The following is a 21,894-nucleotide window of genomic DNA, read 5'->3' as shown; positions in this document are numbered from 1 at the left end:
AATCAAGAATATGAGCAGCAAATGAATGTCAGTGTCAAATTTTTTTTCAATTAATAAATTTATAAAGTTTAAATTTATTTTTTAAAAATTAGCCTAGGCCTAGGTTTTGTAGTAAAAAATAATTTCTTTTATCCCATGGTCAGGAATTTTTTAAAAAAAATTACTGTCCGGCCCCTATGCCTGAGGTTTTTCGGAGCTATGATAGTTTCTGATTCAGGCCTGCAGGTCTCTGAATATATATATTTTTAAAAGATTTACATTTAAATGAAACATTGCCATACCCCTAAAAAATTGTAAACAATTTTTTTGAATTTATATCCAATTAAAAAAGTAAATTATGATTTGAAAAAATAAGATAATATACCATAAATTAGCTAATTTATAACAGTTTAATTATCGAATATACTAAACAAAGGTGTATTTAGAGGGGGAGAACATTTGACCCTGTGGAAATTTAGTCTTTTGTAAAGCTTATAAATGACATTTTATTATTAAAGTATTATGAATATTACGCGATTTACTTTTTTTCACTTCCCTTAAACAAAATCCTTGCTAAGCCACTGATAATTGGTATAATATTAAACTAATACTATAAGTCTTTCAAATTACAGGAGTGCCTTTGGGCTAACTAAATATGCATATAGCTGCTTTTAATATTATATTTAACATTATCTAAAAAATAAAATAACCTAAATAAAAATATATTTTAAATTTGAATTTTTCTTTTTTTTTACTATACTTGAAAAATAATTATAGAAAAACTACTTGAAATTTTTTTATAAAAAAATTATTAAAACTACTTGAAGAAGTAATTAATGATACACGTAGCGTCTCCTAAAGGTTCATAGTTTTTTTAAAACATATTTTACAAATTTTATAAAGTCAAGATCTCGAATCCTCACGTAAGTATTCCGGATAGCTCATTAACCTATTCTGGATATCCCTTTGAATTCCTTTTCCTATTTCATGCCCCTGACTTTTACAACAAAATTTAATTTAATAAAATGAGAATAAATAGTACCATAAGTGAAAAATATTCATACAATAAAGTTTTCTTAGTTTGGACTGAACCTTGACTGTTCTTTGAAATCTGTTTCGTAAAATTATTTATATTATTTTTTATAATTATCAAATTAAATATATATAATTCAATCAATGTCTCTGTTCCTTGCGCACAATAATTTTTCAAGTAGGTAACTTAGTAACAAGGAAGTATCAAGCAAAATGTTACAATTCATCAAGTGTAAAAAATGAAATAACAATTAACTTTTAATTTAATAATAATGAAGCTGATGTTATTATTCTAATATAAATATATTTATTGCATAAGAGGCGTAACTTGCTTTCTTATTTAGGGATGTTTAAAGCTTATTCATTTTTAATTATGAGGTGCCCATAAATATGATTTAAAAAAACCCTATTTTTTTTAATATTGTAATAATAATGTTAATTAATCTTTTTTATCCATTGAAAATTCACCTAAATATGTTGAATAACCTAAGGGGGTTGGGTGCTCATAAATATAAAAAAAAATTTTTTTTTTTTGGGGGGGGAGGGGTGTTAATTTTTATTTTAAGGGATATTATCGTTACTTTTGTGTTTATTATCATATTCGGTCGGGACTACGGTGCGATTTTTATATTCTGGTTCACTGCTCATTTTGGTCTTTCTTCATATTGTGGTGTATAATTTGCTTTTGATTATCAAATCATGATCTTCCTTAGTCCTATTATTTACAGCGAGAAAATAATTTCGAGATTGCAATATCACAAGCACAATTAATGCATTTTCGTGACAATATTGTCGCTAAAACGCGCGTTGCGCAAGATTATCAGCTAATTCATTACCATCAACCTACTGCTAGAAATAAAATAGTGCAAAATCATTTCTATTTGTGATACGGAACTTTGATTAACCCACACATCTATTTATCGAAGCTTCGACATTTATTTTTAAATTTTGTTTATTATTATCTTTATATAATTTAATAGAATAACAGAGTTAAGAGCTGCCAATTTGTCGTTAATATTGATTGTACCCATTATCGCTCAATCATTATTTAGTTTGGCTAAAATAATTCCGGAATTACTAAGTTTTACCTTTTTTGATATACATTATGCTTAAAGTTCGTTTTATCAAAAATAGAAGAAGATGATTTTGTGAAGCTCGATAATTTCTTTTATCAAAAGTTTTATACCATAAAGTTAAATCTGACCAAATTTTCTGCTGAATAAAGTTTAAATATGTTTTTTGCTATTGAAAATAATTGATGAAACTTTGAAACCCATTTCATCACTTTTTCAATCTTAATCGAAATGTTTTGCCAACTTCTCATTTATATTTAAATGATTTCGAAGGGTATATTATAACATCTTGCTAAAAAAACAGGTCGTTGCAATATTTTTTTTCTTAGATTTCTTTGAAAAATTCTTTCATAATAGTGGCCCCCTTAGACTCGCTATGGCATTGAATTAGACTTAAATCTAAAAGAATTTGGAATATATTCTAATTATAATATAATATTATAATAACAAATGTTCAATCTATGGGAAAATAAATATTAATTAGGAGAAATTTTAATGTCGTTTTTTTATTCACGATTTTGCATTCGCTGTAATGTTTTCGCACATTTTTATTGGTGATAACTCTTATACCTCTTTAAAAATATTGGGAAATTTACTTGGATACGAGAAAGGACTATGAGGACATGTGAGTTGTTTGTGAGGCGGTGCTCCATAAAATAATTTTATTTTAAATTTAAGAAATATATAAATTATATACAATTTCACAAACATGGATTAATAACCAAATTTTTACTGATATTTTTTTTTATTATATGATATTATATTAGTTTATAACAATAATCCAATATAAGATGGTGTTCAAAAGTATATTATCATGAAAACCATAACATCAATATATTTTTGATAGGCTTTTATATAAAACATTGACCAAAATTGAATAAAAAAAAATTTAGAACTGAAAATTTTGAAAAGTAGATATATCAAAATTTTATCATGAAATATGGATCATATCATAATACACATTTAAAACAAATATATTACACTATTAGATGAAAGATGTAAATAGAAAGTTTTACTAAGAATGTTAGGATTATTTGTAAGTTTTTAGCAAAAAAAATAGTCTTTTATAACAGCAAAATTTGTCTGATAGGAATCAAAAACGGCATATTAGATAAAGTATAAAGAGATGTCTTAGCGTTTAAAAATATATCATCCAATTAGTTACCTTAGAAGTTTTACAAACTTAATACTTATATAAATTATAAATTATATTCACTATTATTGACTTGTAAAGATATTTTTAACCATAAATTTCTCAAGCGCATATGATATTCATTTAAGAAAAATAATATGAGAAAAATCAGGTCATAAATGACTCAGAACATTCTCATTCGATTGCTATTGGATGGAGAATTAAGAAGATTGGAATGTGATATATGCTTTAGGATCCTCATCAGGTTTAATTTTCAATCCAGGTGAGATCCTGTAAAAATAATTTATCAACCCGGCCCGAATTTATTTAAATTAAGAAATTCCTTTTTCAATATATATGTATCTATTTCAAAATTTAAACCAAATACGGACCGTATTTTAAAAAAAAGATGCCGGCCCGTACCTGTTTGAACGGGTCTAAATTTGGGCAGATCTTTAACATGTTACCCCATATCTAATAATGGGGGGGGGGGTAGGTCTGACATAAAAAAGTGCTTGTTTTACATATTACAAGCTTTATGTATAATATAAAGCCATCTTGATTTTAGCAATCTATTTAATATGTAAATTTTTTTTAAATTAATAAATAATAGTGTTGTAAAGTAACATCGATGAAAGTAACGTGGTTACTAATAGTGCTACCTTTTTTGAGGAAAAAGAACGGGCATTCGTTACTTGTTTTAAAGGGAAATTTAGTACCGGGTTTTATAGGATTTGGTAATGCAAATTAGTAGTTACTTAAGATTTTTAAATAATTTGAAACGAGTTTTTAACTCAGTTTAGATCAACCATAAAAGTTTTTCATTTTTATTTTTTTTATTAAATTTTTGTTGTTAAAGTTCATACAGTCGGTAGAAGTGATAAATTAATATTAAATCAATCAAGGTATGTTAAGTTATATTCTCTAACATTATAATTTATTTTATAAAGAATATATGTTAAATAGTACTTATTTCTTCAGATGAAGATGATTTAACTCTGCCTTGGTCCTAGTATGATATTTTTTACACAAATAGAGAAAATTAAGGGCACCAAGTCTACACTTTGTAAGTGTACATTGTGCCTTAATTCAAATATTTCAACTCGATGGCCAACAGCTCAAATCTTTAAAAAAAACATATGAGGCAAAAATATGAATTCAGATTTCTGATGAAGATAAGAAAATTTTTTTTTTTGAAAATAAAGTTCATTCTTTAAATATTTTAAATAAATTCCTCCAATTATAAATTTTATTAAATATAACACCCCACCCCCCTTCCCATTCTCTGTGCCAGTTGAACGTATGTTTAGCACAGTGAAAGCTATGTTGAGAACTAAGCGCGCTTGGTTCTTCTGATCAAAATTTTGAAATAAATTTTTGTTAGAAGTAACTAAAAAATTATTATATCTCATCCCAGATGATTAAATTTGTTACGAATTTAGTATTAATGTTATTTCAATTTGTTATGAATTTAGTATTAATGTTATTTCGCGTGTGTCCAAGTTGTATAACTAAAATTAGACTAATTTTCATAACTAAAATTAGACTAATTTTCATAATTAAAATTAGACTAATTTTAGTGAACTAAATTCCGGAATCATATGTAATTTTAGTAAACTAAGTTTCCGAATCATATGTTATTCGTTAACTATTTATAATGAATATATTCAAGTTTTCAATGATGTCGATGCATAAAATTTATCACGAAGTCCCAAAAATTCATAATAATATTATATGCTGTAAATTTATCCACATAAAACAATATTCCCCATCCAAATAGGAATAATACTACAATACCTTCAAACCAATTCCAATATTCAATATGTAGTTCAACAAACAAGGATATTAAATGATAGAAAATCAAACATTATAGATATGGAGAGAAATAAATATTTAATACTGTAAAATATATTGTAATTAATATGAAATTTTAATTACAGATAAAAAATTTCTTTCAAAACTTTTACTTACTTATAATATTTATGCACATAACACTTTGTATTTAATTTATATAAAAAATGTGAACTTATATTATGGCAAAAACTTTTAAACATTTCATTACTAAATCTAGACCTATAATGTATGATATCATTTTTTATAGGCTCATAAAAATCTATGCAGCTTTCCAAATTATTAAACAAACTTCCAAAGTTCTGCTTGATTTTTACCTTATTTAGAACCCCTTATTGGATAAGCAATTTACCGAAATGTTTTTCGAAATATATATAAAATTTTTAAGGTTGACTTTTTGAATGTTAACAATAGGTTTGCAAAATAAGATAACAAAAGTTAATTTTATCATCTGGCAAAAAATGTATGAGTCACCTGTCTCTTTATTCTTATTCTTTTAATAATAAGTTAGGCTACTTAAAAAACTTAGATGTTACATTAAAAACATATTATTCGTCATATTTAAATCCGAAATTCGTTTAAGAAGGTGGACAACCGAATTAATTAGTTCACTAAATTTGTAACTAAATAATTAGAGTTAGGACCTGGTTTTACAAAAGGACTTACCTATCGTAATCTAATATTTTTGTATAACTTTATTTTTATTATCTATGGGAGGAAAAATTAAAATTATATTTAGTATTTTTTAAATAACGAGTAACGCGTTCTAATTTTTCACAACTTAACGAGTAACAGTAACGCGATCCTTTTTTCAAACGCAACGAGTAATGCGTTTTTTTTAAGTAACGTTTATAACACTAATAAATATTGAATCTAATTTTTAAAAAAATTTAATTTCATCCCCACTTCTCAGTTTTACACCCTTCGTTACATTTCAACCCATATTCCCAGAGAGACTGAAGCCCTTTATGTAAAACTTATCCATTTCATACATTTTCCTTTTTATTTTGATCCCTTTCTCCTTTAATAAATGTCGTTGCAAAAGGCCTCATGTCAATTCAACGAAACTTTTATCGAGAATGTTTATTATAGCAAAACTTTTATCGCGAATTCATATTCGCGAATACTATCCCGCGAAGCTATATTGTGATCAAATATTACGAAACCCATACCGCCAACTCTCTTAAGAGAATATATAACAGCGAAACCTTTATCGGGAAAAAATAATTGCAAAAATTTAATAGCTTAGCCATTATCGCGAAACTTAAATTGAGAAGACAATATAGAAAAAACAATATGCGCGAAATACACTATATTAGATTTATTAGAAGTATATTTACTGTTCGGGGTAGCTTCAACGCCAGCCATATTTCAACAAGCAATGGATTCATTATTAAAAGGACTGACCAGTAAAACTGTATAAATAGATGATATAATAATTTCTGGGAAATCAATCTAGATTAATAAAGAAACCTTATATATGTCCGAAAAGTAAAATGGTATTAAATTTTTTAAAAATATGTAATTTTTTTAAAGAAAGGATTGAATTCATAGACCATGCAATCAGCGAAGAGGACATAACCACAACTAATAAGAACATAAGTGCAATTTTAGTCGTGCCGTTACCAAAGAATGTCAAAGAGTTACAATCCTTTTTTGGGTATATAACCTATTAACAGTTATTACCAAAAATTTGAAAATAATTTTCCATAATAGCAGCTGCTTTATCTATGCTTTTAAGGAAAAATGTACCATGAAATTGGACAGAAAATGAAACAAATGCAGTTAATAATTTAAAAAAATATGAATATCAGAGACATGTATTTTTACTTATTATAATACCAAAGTGACGATAATTCTAGTTGCTCAAGCCTCTCAACATGGAATGAGGTCGGGTTGCCCCATATGATTGACAATGAGGAAAAGCCCATTGGATTCACTTCTTAAACATTAAATGTCACAGAACGAAATAATATTCAGATAGAACTTGAAGCTTTGCCAATAATATTTGGACTAATTAAATTTAAACAATATCTAATCGGTAATCATTTTACTATAATTACTGACCATAAACGATTCATATCTTTATTTAATCCACATAAAATATTAATAGATATGTCGTTACGATTAATAAAAGGGTCATTAATTACTACTAGCAAATGACGACTATGAGTTGCAACTTAAAGGAACTGAAAAATATACTAATACAGATATGCTTTTCAGTTTTCCAATCATCGATGGTACATCTGCAGGAGAGTTGGATAGATTTAATAGCGTATAATGATACGATACAAGATTATCTTTTTTATAATCGAAATATAGTAACAAAATAATCTCAATTTCCATGTTCAGTTATGATTAAAATTATATGCAAAAAATAAAAAAAGAGATAAAATGGGACAGATGGTATTTATAGTTAAATTGATTTATGAAAAAACATATTAACCATTTCAAACACCGATTTGACTGTGTTAAAGTTTAAATACCAGGGAGAGAGAGTATTTAAAGAAAAAATGCAGGCCATATCATCAATAGACTTCAATCCCACTGATGAAAGAGTATACATATATCATTAGCTGAAGACATATCAGAAACCGCAATAACCAAAAATACAGAAATCACCACTTCGAATTTAGATATAGTCAAAGCCTAAATTCCTCCTAATAGAAAGTTGCTATCTTTATAAGATTTCTTACATAGTCTCAATATTTCACGCAGCCATTCAAATAAATATAATTTATTTGAAAAAGTTATAAATACGATTTAATAAACATTGTTTACTTCTCCGTTTAAATTTTAATTATTTACCTTAAAATATAGCTAATTTCCTTTTTGTAATAATTTTTTTCTAGGTATAGTTACTTTTTTTAAAATTTTGATGTTTAACTTATTATCATATATCATTCATTTTGACGAGATCTTTGTTAATCATTATTTTTGTAAATTTATACTTAATGTGTTCCCATAAAAATCGATATGAACAATCTTAAGAAAAAATCTAACGTTTTCAAGCCATCTTTAAATTTTTTTTGTATAAAAACAAATTATCTTATTATAAAAGTTAACTCTTGATAAAGATTTATAGATAATACTCATACTACCATTTACTTTATAATTCTTCACAGGCAAGGTGGAAAAAATACCACATCATGATAATGTCTATTTGACTCCAATTCTAAACTGCTTTGCTATATAAGCTATATATAAACCATTTCGTAAAATGAGGCCTAAAATTATAAGTTATATTAAATAAACCTCATTAACATGATAATATTTTAATGATCTAATAATAAAATAAGGTAACATAATTCAAAATATAGTAAAAATTTAAAATTTTTATCTTCTATAAAAATATATATTCTTTTGTCTATTTTTTTTACATTCAATTATTTCTTTATAACATTTTTTTAAAAATAATCACCTCAAAGAGGGACTTTCAAATATTGTGTAGTTTTAATAATTGAACAATTCTAAAAACCTAGTTCAAATTAAATAAAGGATTTTAAGTAATATAAAAATATGGTGGAGAGCGTGTCTCTAAGGAGTTAAGTAATTAAGTATTACAATTTCACTTATATATGGCCAAAGCTATTAATTTATGTAAAAAAATCATATATATATTAAGAAAATAACATCAATTCATTAATTTTAAACCTTTACTTTTTATATTTATTTTTCTTATTATACTTTTGTTTTCTGTTTATTATTTAATGAGTATTTTAATATAGTATTTATATTTAGAGATTATAAGAATATGAATGTAAAATATATTGAAATTTCACAAAATAAAAGCTTGAAATTTAGTATATTAAAAAAAGGAATTGAAATTGAAACTAATTATCACTAACAAGAACCTTATTTTTTAGTCCATAATGTTGAAAAGGCAAAATTTATTCATTTAGCAAGTTGGTACTACTCGTCCTTAATAGAAATCACCTCAATTATGCTAGGTCTATCCTTGCATAATCGCGTCGGTTTTTTATTAGCAAGATAGCAGACAAATTATTGTTACCCATAAATTTATCAGGCATACTAGTTCTGTCCCATTAACCTTAAGCGAGTTTACTAATTTCTACTATGTTTTATTTATTCAATTATTTTTCTTCACATTTATTTTTAGTTTGTTTAATTTTTAGTCCTTTATAATAATTTAATTAAGGTTTAAATTTATAAAGCAAAATTTTCCATAATATTCTTGCCTAGGACATTCGGTAATTGGCCTACTCTAACAAATTAATAGAATAAATTAATACTAAATTCATGATTGTTGGATTCTCGATTTGGCTGTATACTTTGCTTGCTGAGTTTAATCAATCATCCATTTGGGTTGTTTTAAGCGATATTGGTTTTATTACTTGAAATTTGTCGATTAAATTAAGTTAAGAAAATTATAAGATACTAAAAATAACGGATTAAAAAGTAAAGGTAGCCAAAAACGAGGAAGAAAAAATATAATTCCAAAATGAGGAGAAAAATACAAAAGTAAAGCGGAAATGAGAGAAAAATTATGTTAAAAAAAGTCAAATGGGTTAAAAAAAATGGGTTAAAAAATGGGTTTTTTTAAAATAATAATAAAATACTTAAAAATCAAAAAATACTCCAAAATTTGGTAATAAATTCCAAAAAAGAATTAGCTAGTTTTTAACTATCTGGTTTGTATATTAGTTGGCTGGATTGTAAAAAAGATACATATTTTAGCTATGTTTATAAACTTGGAAATGGAATGTGATATTTTTTTATAAAGTAAATAATTTTGACAATTTTCATATAAAACCTAATTTTTAATAAACTTCATGGTCTATCTTTAACCAATGATGAGATTGTTATAACTCCCTCATGTACTTTCCTATATTTATTATAACACCAATATGGGACCACTAGTCACATTTACATTTAAATAATATCATTTTCTAGTTCAGGCACATGAATAAATAAATCTACGAATACCCTCCCCCCCCTTCACACACACACACACAATAGCCCTTATTTTAAAGGGAGCTCACATTTTAATGATAAATATCTACTTCTGCATTCTTAAAAACAATATTAAAAACCTAGATATTTGGAGAGATCTTTTTTCACTTATCTATTTAAAAATTTATATCTTCCTTCAGCAAATTGCATTTTACATAAAGTATTAAAAAAACACTCAACTTAAATGATTAATAACTACTTTGATATTCCGAGACAATCTATAAAGCTTTTAAGAAATCCCTGATAAAAAAAAGGTCAAGCTCAAAATAAATCCCTATAATATAAACTTAAGCTCTCAACCTTGCATTAACTAAATGATATGATGATATTAATTTGAAGTTAAATAATGTAATAAAATAATAATGTAACGATTCAAGTATTATTTGATTAAGGACAATCAACTAATATCATAAACTCGAGTATAAAAAAAGTATAAAATGGAATATTTCTAAAAATTACATTTTAATTTGATTCTTATTTAATTAAAAACAATAAATATAATTTTTAATTTCCTATAATGGTTTAAAATTTAAAATTATATATTTATTCAATTTTTATATAAAAATTATTGAATTAATTATTCATAAAATATATATATTAAGAAAAAAAACTATAAAAATTAACTATTATACAAAAAAAGGATTAAATGTATAAAAAATTAATATTTAGATTAGCTCCTTAGGAAGGATGCATCCAAAGAAGTTAATGTAATTTGACTTGTACATGCCTATTGCGGTATATGCCTGGGATAGAATCCTTCCGGGGGTTCATAGCAAATTTACTAAAGTGTGAGCCAAGTTTTGAAGATAAATATGAGAGGCCTACACATATGGCTTAAGTAGTGGAGATAATTAAACCAAAAATACGATTGTCAGATATTCCGATTATGGTGCCTTTTACCAGAGATCTAAACTGAACCTGAACCTTTAACTTGGTATTAACCATTATTTTTTATCGAACTTGAACAGAATCTGAACCGTTAAATCATTTTATATCCTAGCCTGAACCGCTTGTGAACCGTGCTGAACATCATGATTTTATGCTGATAGAATAATTTGAGAGTTATTACTAATATATTGCGAAAATTCTAATTTATATTCGAATTGTTTTAAAAATTATTATCATCAGTCACAATTTATATAAATTTTTGTATATTAAACATTTTTTAAATAATTTTCTTTTTTTATATTAAAATTTAAATAAAAACTTATTATTGCCTAGGGATAAATTAAATCCAATATTAATCATTTAGGTATAGTATTATAAGTGATATATTTAAATTTAAAGTTACAGATTATGATACAATTATGAACCATCATTTTGCAAATCTTGAGCGGTACTTCAATAATAATCATCCTCTAGAACTCGCTAAAATTAACAAAATATATAAATAAAAAAATCCAAAAGAAATAAAAAGGATAAGATGCCATCAAGCATAAAGCTAACAGATTGAAAAAGCATTTAAAGAACAAACATGGTCATAAACAAAATCTAATAGAAATATCAGAGAAGTTAATTTTTTTGGACCTCGTTTAAATAAAGAAATGAATATCTTAGACTATTAGCAAAACACAGTATTTGATATTCCGAATATTTATACTATTTTGATTGTAGGACTCAATACTACTTTTCAAATAATTTATTCAATATTAAGGTTAATAACTGATATTTATTCATATAATTTATAAATTATATATTATCTATAATGTGCAATTAATAACAAAAAAACGTTTTATGTATATTTTTTTTAAAGATGAAATAAAAAAATGTGCCTCTATATAATTCCAATACAGGTTTGTATGTAAAAGAGCTCAACTGGGGTTTTTCGAACCTACAAACCGAACTGAAACTGTTATTTTTAACGCTACCCTAACCTGAACCTATATTTCTTTCAGTTTGATTTCCTTGCTTTTTATTAACTAAAATGTTAAAGTTTAGATTGGAAGAAAATAAGGGATCAACACAAGAGTACTCCCATATCAGTAATTGACCCACCTCTCAAGGGATAAGGATAATACCATCAGAAGGTTTCTGTCATATCTAAAGAGATCAGGAGGTTTTAAGGTTGATAGATTCTGGGCATATTTTAAAGCACATTGTATGGTATCATTACATATATTTCGTCTTAACATTTATCTTTTACAAGAAGGGCATTGCAGACTGTGCCGTCCTTTCAAATTGACGGGAGAACTACAGCCAGAGCAAATTTATGGTTGGTAAATTGAGTTGGGTTGGAGGCTAATGGCCTGTGTTCACTCTTATATTTTGCAACTAAAATTTAAGGGATAGCTTTAAGGAATTCTTGCCTGAGCCGTTCAAATGAGAAAAAGAGGATCCAACATATTAGATAGTAGAGTGACGCAGCTTACAACAACGAGACCATTCCACTATTTCTGTTAACAGGTGGCTGGTAGTGAAAGCATATTTGATCATAGATCTCCATAAGGTTAATGCATGTGTAGAGTAAATTATCGTAGCATGGGTGGCATTGACATATTATCCCTTTATACCCTCATACTCACATCTTTCCTTCCTTTCCGATTTTTATCTCCCCTGTTACTAGATCAGGCCCTTGCAATGTGGAAGAGTAAAGTTTCAACAGATACAGCTTTTCCCGATGAATAGTTTACAAAAATATCTTCTTAATTTTAATTTCAAAATCTTACTTCATTTTATCCACCTCTTCACCTCGTGAAGACATTCAACTTTTCAAAATAATGATAAATTAGGCGGCCATGATTGGTTGGAAGCTTTGCCTAGTAAAACTTAGGGAATCTCTTAACTAATGGACAACTAAGAGTTACCCTAGGTCATAGACTCGGCTGTGATATAGTCCAACCTCATAGTTGACTGAATTGTAACTTGCCAGTTAATGATAAGGGCAGACATGGGTTAAATTGTATTAAAATTTAGGGTCATCAACAGGGCCTTTCACCAATAAATAAACTTCTCAGTCTATTCCTAAGAAATCTCGAATCAGATGATGGCATCAGACCTGATGATCTTACAACTATTCCATGGGCTCTGGGTATATCTCTCATCTGGGATTATACCTGTGTTATCACTTTCCAATATCAATAGCAACACACTCACTGCAGCAACACACACATGGAACAAAAAAAGATAAACAAATATAAAAAATTTGATAACTTCATTTTTACCCTTCCACCAATGGACATTTTGCCTCTTTATTTCAACTTTGGCCCATAAAATCCGAACATTGGAGGCTAAAGAATTCCTTTTCTTAAGACAAAAAAATACAAATTGAAATATTTAAATATAATTACTGCGTGTTTTAGGGACTCAATTATGTTCTTCATAATCGTGTAAACCCCCCCCCCCTCCTCCACTATTTTAATATAATTTTGTATTTAACATCTTTTTTTAAAAATATAGTATACATTAACAACTTCTTATAGTTAAAGTTAATATCTCATCCACTCTCAAACTAGTTGACTTTTTAAATTAAAATGCTCTATGCCTGGATGGTATAACCATTATTCCCTAGACAAATGGTTTCCCGCTGACTTTGGATTACATTTGTATCGATTTTGTAGAGAAGTCTACTCATTTTCTGCCATCGAGAAGGATAAAATTCGAATACTCCAGAAATTCTAAGACAATAACTTTCCTCACAAAATTTTTAATAACTTATATTAGATTCGCGGATACAATGTTCGGATAAACAAAAACACAAGGGGTAATCCTTAAAAAAACAGATATGCTGGCCTCACAAATACAGTGCACATGCCAATCGTTGTCAACAACTTAGGAATGTTTGATAATATAATTTTACTAAAACCTTAGGTAAAAAAGGGGAACAGAATACAGGCGACCCCAACGAAGAATTCCATCTTCGTCAACAGATTTCTCTCAAAACTGCTGGTCCAATTGCCTAAGCATTTACTCCTATCTAGAGTGATTATTGTATTTAATTAAAGTATTATGTATGAATAAAAAAGTTGAAGGTGAAAAAAAACATGTTCTATAGTAATGGCTATTTAATTATTATTATTATCTAAGTTTTTTATAATTAGGAATAAATTTATTCCTCATAATAATAAAAAGAAATATTATATTTTTATTATATATTGTATTATATTAATTATTATAATTATATTATAAATTCTCAACATATAGTAAATTATGATTATAACCTTATGAATAATATAATATATAAATAGCCATTTTCCGTAAAATTTTATTACATTATACTAGGATTGACATTCAACTATAATATATACCTTTCTTAGAATTAAAATTCTATATAATATTTAATATTATATAAACAATTTTTTTAGTTTTTAATTTATTTAAAACTGATTAAAATTTATAAAGTAAACTATATCAAAATGAAATATATTTAAAAAATAAAAAATATTTTAAAAAAATAAAAAGTTCTCAAATTTATTCAATATCAAATGTCATGTGAAATTTAAGTCTATTTTAAATAATCTACTTATTAACGTAATATGGCTTATAATTAGTTTATTCTTATTATATTTAAATTTATTATTTTTTTAAAATTTAACTTTTTATTATAACCTAATTTAATTAAAGATAAATATATTAAATGTAACAGCTATAACCGGTAATTATATTTATAGTTATATAAAAATGAAATTATTTAAAAAAAAATTAATAATAGAAAATGAATTATAAGATAAGTAAAAAAAATATATTAGTATAAATTTTTTCTTGTTTGAGTTTTAAAAAGATTTCCATTTATATAGTAGCTAATAAACTACTTTTTTCTACAAACTTTAAAAGGATAAAGGCTTCGAATCATTTTTTGATATAATTATAATTAAATTTATTAAAATTATTCTAATAAATAAATTAGACTTTGTTTAAAATATAAATTTTTGTTATATCTATGGTTTTATTTAGTATTTTTTAAAAAACCATATAACCCGTAATTATGTTGTTTGTAACAGAAGATTATTAAGTTTCTATGATCGCGAATGTGAATTCAGCTCCCTTCACTAGTTAAAATCGTCATTTAAAATCTAATTTCAAATGAGTTATTTAAATTTATCTTATAATTTTTAATCAATACATCTGAAACGGTATTAAACTTTCATAGATTTCAAGAATAAATGTTAGTGAACAATGTTTAATTGTTTGAGGTATAACTTATTCATTCATTGTCTTATTAGTAACCCGGAAGCAAATGAACCAGTAATTCTTCTTTATCAACCTTGTCTGCATAATTATATTCAGCCATTTTACCTATTTGTTTGACTATCAGCTGTATTATATTCTGGCCTTTTCTCGGATTCGTCTCTTGATAGTATTTTCTTTCCCTATGTTTTCGAAATTGCTACGCTCCTCTTAAAATTCTTCTTAGCCCCCACAACATAATTCTCTTTATTTTCTTATCTCTTGCCTTTCCGTTTTCCCCCGCCTTTTTCAGATTTCACCATTATTTCTCCTTACCTTTAAAAATAACTCATTTAGCCAGTGATACCATTGCATTCATAATATTAAATTCCATCTCTCACTTTTATTATTAAATAAAATATGATACTTAAACAACCCTGGAAAATTTATAAATAATTTATGGTATCATTTTGAAATTCTGCTAATTGAAAATTGTTTTATTTAAAGTCATCGTTAATTAATTTAAACTCCCCATCATAAATATCTGGTTAATTTAAGTATATAAGTGTTATTTTTATTTATGCGATTACATATTTTTGCTTGTTTTCTCCACTTTTCATATGAAATGGTAACCATCAATCAATATAATGTTTATAGATCTAAATATTACGACTTACTTTTTAAGTTAACATGACCAGCACCAATGTCCTGATTAAATATGCTCGTGAATTTTTTTTAAACAAAGACTTATTTGAAATTGTTTACAACTAAATTTTATCAATACCTATTGGTGTTACTTTATAAGAAACTATTCATATTTTTAAACTAGTTTATATAGCATTCGCAGTTATACAGTATATTATTTATTCCAAAATATTTCCATATATTTGAAACAACTTTCTTATAAAATTGTTTAACTTAATGTAATTAGTCAATGTCTAATTTGCGCTCATGATAACTCGAGTAACTTTTTAATTTGACCAAAACTTTGTGTTCCAATAAAATTCCTAACTACGATTATAAAATGACTTGATACATTGGACAACGGCTTATTTTGGAAAGTGAGCATATTTTTAATCGTCCATTTGCGTAAGACATCTATAAAGTGGGAATCTGTTTTTTCATTCATTTATATAATAAAATCTTATCTTCATTTTAATTCTATTTATGTCAAATAACAAAATTAATAGAGAAAACAAATATAATGAGTTATTGCTAATAAAATAAATATTAAATTTATATATTATACTCAAAAAGAATGTGCTAATTACTAAAAGAACTGTTCACTTCACACTATTTATAAATTCAAAGAAGGTATATGATACACCAATGCAAATAAAACATTACAAAATAAATAAAGATAACATCTTTATTTCATAAATTAATTATATTCTTATTTTTTATACAACCATTTTATAATAATCTTATATATTCTTATTTTATAGGAGTTTATGTAAATGTTAGCGACAATGTGTTTTTCCCTTTCCCCTCAATGTGTTATTTTTCAACTTTAAATCATTTGTTGATCGCGTTTTTTTAAATCTGATTTAATCGGAAATGTATTCCATATCATGTTTGGAATACCTACCCTATAAATTTCAGATAATTTTGCCATGAACTTTTGAACTTAATATAATTTATATTAGTTTTTCCATAGATTTTTTATATGAAATATAAATGACTGTAAGGTTAATAAAAATTGTCGAAAATTCATAAAATAAGTATATTCTAAACATGTGGAATACATTTCTGGTAAAATTAGATTTTTTAATTTAAAAAATGAGCTCGAAAAATGATTTAAAGTTTAAATAACCGGAATAATACATTGTTGCTAACATAAATTCATGATTTTACTCATGATTTTGATGAATTAATAAAAATAAAAAAATTATTGGAAAGGTTGAATATAATCTCACTTTTTGCTAAACTAAGAGTATAACAGATAGTAAAAATTATTTTAAAAGTAAAAAATCTTAATAAATTGGCCAACTTTTTAAGTTGGGCAAAAATCTTAATCCCAACCCAAATTAGACAGGTTTGATTCTATTGTATTTGTATAAATAACATTCATATTTAAAAATAAATTTCCAAAAAATTACTCCCATTCTTGAAGTGTTATATTTTCCTTATGCCCATCACAGCCTATATAATGAGAACATTTTTAATATTTTATAATTTAAGATACTCATATCCATTATGAGGGTTAAAAATTAAAATCAATGTCCAACTGGACCGAGTCCTAAATGAATATGCCCGAGACGGAACTCCAGACCACAATAGATACATGCATCACTCTCACTTTAATAACTGGCAACACTGGGTATATTAAATCAAGTAAAATTTATAAACCTAAGATCAAGTTTACTAAAATGTAATTTAAATTAAAATAAATATATACATTTCTGGAGAAGGAAAAGCAATTTAAATTAAATATATGTAAAATTCGCAACATTTTTTCTAACATAAAAGCAAAAAAATCAATATTTATTAGTTAGATATGGATTGATAAAAAATTACTTTTAAATTTTGTTTTTCTTTTTTATTAAGTATAATTTAAACATTCCAATTTATATTACATATTGTACAGACAAATAGTTTTTTTTAAAACAGAAAAATATATTAGAGTTCCATATATTTTTTTAAATATTGGCATAAATTTTTTTTAATCGTTTCTTCCCTAATTTAAAAAAAGATGGTTTTAATGATATGGTTTTGAGAGGAGCATCGTGAGTGACCTATAAGGTTCGTGAATGATTTCAGAAAGTTATAATGAGTGGGTGATAAATTGCAAATCACGAAAATAGTGAAAGTGAATCCTGATGGGTCACGCACTATGCACATTTCTAATATGATTAATTTTTAATCTCAGGTTTTGTAATGATGCCAATAGCTTTTAATATTTAGACATTCTAAATCAACTTTTTTTTTATTATGATAACGCGTTAAAAGCTTACCAAAAAAAATATTTTTTTGAAATTTTTAAAAATGTATAGTTTTTATAAAATTCAATTGAATATTGTGGTTTGAAGAAAAAGTGAAAACTTACCTCGATCTTCGTACTAGAATATAAAATATTTTACTCGTGAGAAATTAAATTTGGGTATGCAAAGCAAACCCTTCCTTAACAACACAACTAATTTCATACCTATATTATACATAGCATCATAATTCGACTATCAAATCAATAAGATAAGATTTGTTGACTTAAAAAATATATTCCCCTGCTCGTAAATGTGATCGTAGCTATAATATATATTTATAATAATTGATCTCAAAAATTAAAATTTAATGAGTTTTAAATTCAATTTTATTTAAAAAAAAATTAAGTAGCTGATCTAGTATTTATGTATATTATGTTAAAGTAAATTTTATTGCCAAGTGAAAAATAAACGAATTTATAATAATGGAGTTGTCAAAATACGATATAATTTATGATAATCTAAATTTATGTTTGGAGTCAAAAAAAGGTCACCACCTCCCTCTAATGATTTCTTATTTAGTGATTATTCAAATCGATTTTTTTAACAATCAAATTTATAACATGGTAATCCGATCACTATCATCAAAAAAGAAGGAATAGCTCTTGAGTATATGTATGTTAATATTTAATTATACATGTATTTGTAAAAATTGAACATAATGTTTAAACAAATTCATGAGAAAAATTATGAAGAAGCAAATAAATATATAATTATAGATTATACCGTTTGAAGTTTGCGATCTTTTTTGATAACGTAGATAACCATAAAGTTTCCGAATATCGTCAAAATGCAAAAGGTGAATAAGAGAATACCTAAAGGAATTATCACTATTAGATCTAAAGTTGGGTCCGGTATGTCAAAAAATATACCATGGGGATGTCCAATAGAAGTTTGATGGGTTTGAATATTAGCAGATATATTGTTTGAATAGTTGTTTTTTGTATGCGTGTTAAAATGATAATTTTCAGTGTTATAACTCAAAGGTATGAGGGGAATATAGTGGATGTCTGTTGCGTTCGATTTTAAAGATACCTTGTCCACGATTACTATGCCCATGAATCTTGAATCTGTTTTAGAGTCGATAAGTCTAAGACAAAAAACCCGATGTGAAATATGCGAATGTTTAAATGATGATAGTATTTCATAGAATTTAAGATATCGGGAAAATATTTTTGTTATATTTTTTAAGTGATAATAATAAGTTTCTGAGGTAAAAATACCATAGGGGTTTCTTAATATGTGAAAGATTTTTCGATTGACCTTTACATCGAGGTTAACTATAATCAATAGTTGATTATTATAACTAGAGTGGGAGAATAAATTTAAAACCCTATTGGCTTTATATATCAGTAACTTTGATAGTTCGAAGTCCATATAGTCATCATTAGCTGTAACTATTTCTAGATAAATGATTTTGATCTTTATTCTTTAAGAAATTTGATTTTGAATCGCTCCTGACATTGCTTAAATTATAAAATAAATATATACATTATTATTATTCATATACTTTTAAACGAAATTTAAATTTTTTTAAATCGGGGTTTAAAAATCTATATAAGATATTATATAAATATATTCTTTATATTTATATAATTTTTTTTTAAATATTGGTTTTCTAATTTAAGTCAAAAAAGTTATATTTGTTATTTTTGGTTATTATATCATAACAAATCAAAAAAATAATCATAATAATTATATTAGTAGTTATTTTGTAATATACTCTCTACGGGATTATAAAAAAGAAGAATTGGCTCAGGATAAATTAGTTAGTTTTTTTCCTATATATGCAAAAGTTAAATTATTGTCATTTCGCGAAAGCAAAGCGGGTTAAATCAAGGGTAATCTCATATAAATATAACGATTTTTTTTAACAAAATTATTTTTAAATTTATTATTTCTTAATTACAATTGTAGGCATATAAATTTGGATATCAATATGCAAACAAAAAGTTTAAATTTTTTTAGACCCTATGTAAAGATAAGATAATTCATTTGTTTATATAGAAATAAAGTTATAATTAAATTAAATTCAAAGGGTTGAATTAACTGAACTAATACCAATTAATTATAGGGGGTAAAAAAAATTTATAAGTCACTGGATGGAAACAAAATATTTATTCGTATTATTTATAAATTTAAATATTAATTTTTTTGCTCAATGAATATGTAGGGATTAATTGTCGGCGGGTTAAATGATAACATATGAGACTATTTGAAGTGCCAAATGAAAAATTTCGAGTTTAAAACATACGCAGAAAATTAGAATGCATTGAGACAACTTTAGCTTCTTTTACATCCCTTTATTTTTTTTGATCATTTATGAAAATATTTCAAATAACAAATTTATGAAAATGTTTCAAATTTTAATAAATTATTAATATCAAAGCATAGATATAATACCCAAATATTTCTGTATTATAAATGAGAATATATAAGAACAGGCACACCTATGGTTCTAAAATGTACCTGATTTTAAACGAATTGATATACTATAAATTATTAATAAAACTTTTATCGGATATTCAAAATTTTTTAAAAAGAAATATTCAACATAAAAGTCAAAAAATGTGAAATATTCATATATTATGTATTTTCTTGATCACAAATACACACTTTAAAATAATTCCCAATCATTTATCATTCTAAGAATCGTTTAATATGCATGAGACAAAATATGTATAAATTGGATTTTCTTATGCGATTCAAATGCGCTTATTTATTTTTATAAGGAAAAGTCAGAAATATACTATTTCTATTTCTAATACAAATGTCATAAATAAATCAAACATTTTATTTGTCGAATGAAGTCAAGTTATGGATTAAATGTAATCGTATATGTAATATTAAATTAATAAAAGATAAGGAAGATGGTTGGTTTAGTATAATAAATCATTTTTTCACCACTTTATTATTTATATTTAAGTACATTAAATTAAACATTAATATAATATAAATTTTATTAAAATGTATTGTTATGATTTATTTATTTATATATTTTTATGACAATAAAATTAATCATATTTATTCAGTCAATTAATCAGATTATTTTTTTTATATTTAAAAAAAAAATTAAGTTAATATATTTTTTTTCTTGTCCAAATTTTTTTTCTTCTATCTTTCAAAATGCATATATTATTATTAAGTCTTAGTATAACACTAAAATCAAAATTTTGACGCATATATAATATAAAAAAATTAATCAAAATTTCTCAAAATATTGTGTATTTATGTTATGAATTATCATATGAAATTATATATGTTAGCGTCAATGTGTTTATTCAAAGAATGTGTTTTTTCAAATTTAAATCAATTTTTCAAAAGGTTTTTTGAATCTTAAAATCTGATTTTGCATGAAATATATTCCAGTATATTTGGAATACCTCTATAAATTTTAAAAAATTTTACCCTTAACTTTTATGTCATTTGAAATTAAAAAAAAAATTTATGAAAAAACTAGTAATAAATTATATTGAGTTCAAAGTTTATGGCAAAATTTTCTAAAAATCACAGAGTAGGCTTAGCCGAAAAAAATTACATCCCTTAGGATATAGATTCTGACAAAATAGTGCCGAACCCATCTGCCATATTTTGGTGAAAAGTTGAGGCTTAGGTAATACTTTGACCTAAATGTTGATCCTTCTTTAACATCGGCAAAATTGAGTTTTTTTAAAACATTTATACCTTATGCTGTATTTAAAGTATGGAGGATTTTCTCAAGCGATACGAAATTATTCGCTTAATTTACAAAAGCAAGCCAGTAATATGTATA

At 25.3% G+C, this 21,894-nt stretch overlaps 1 protein-coding gene across 1 annotated transcript in view; it reads right to left on the bottom strand.

Moving 5' to 3' along the window:
* Positions 1-19,181, bottom strand: part of LOC135924162 (uncharacterized) — a 39,614-nt gene extending 20,433 nt beyond the window's left edge. Inside the window, exon 1 of the mRNA XM_065459211.1 lies at positions 18,849-19,181. Coding sequence (XP_065315283.1) covers positions 18,849-19,181 — 333 coding nt within the window. The remainder of the gene's footprint in view (positions 1-18,848) is intronic.
* Positions 19,182-21,894: the final 2,713 nt, after the last annotated feature.

This window comes from Gordionus sp. m RMFG-2023, chromosome 2, assembly GCF_954871325.1.
Source record: "Gordionus sp. m RMFG-2023 chromosome 2, tfGorSpeb1-WG-v2, whole genome shotgun sequence".
NCBI lineage: Eukaryota > Metazoa > Nematomorpha > Gordioida > Chordodea > Parachordodidae > Gordionus > Gordionus sp. m RMFG-2023.
This window is presented reverse-complemented; position numbering and strand designations above follow the sequence as displayed.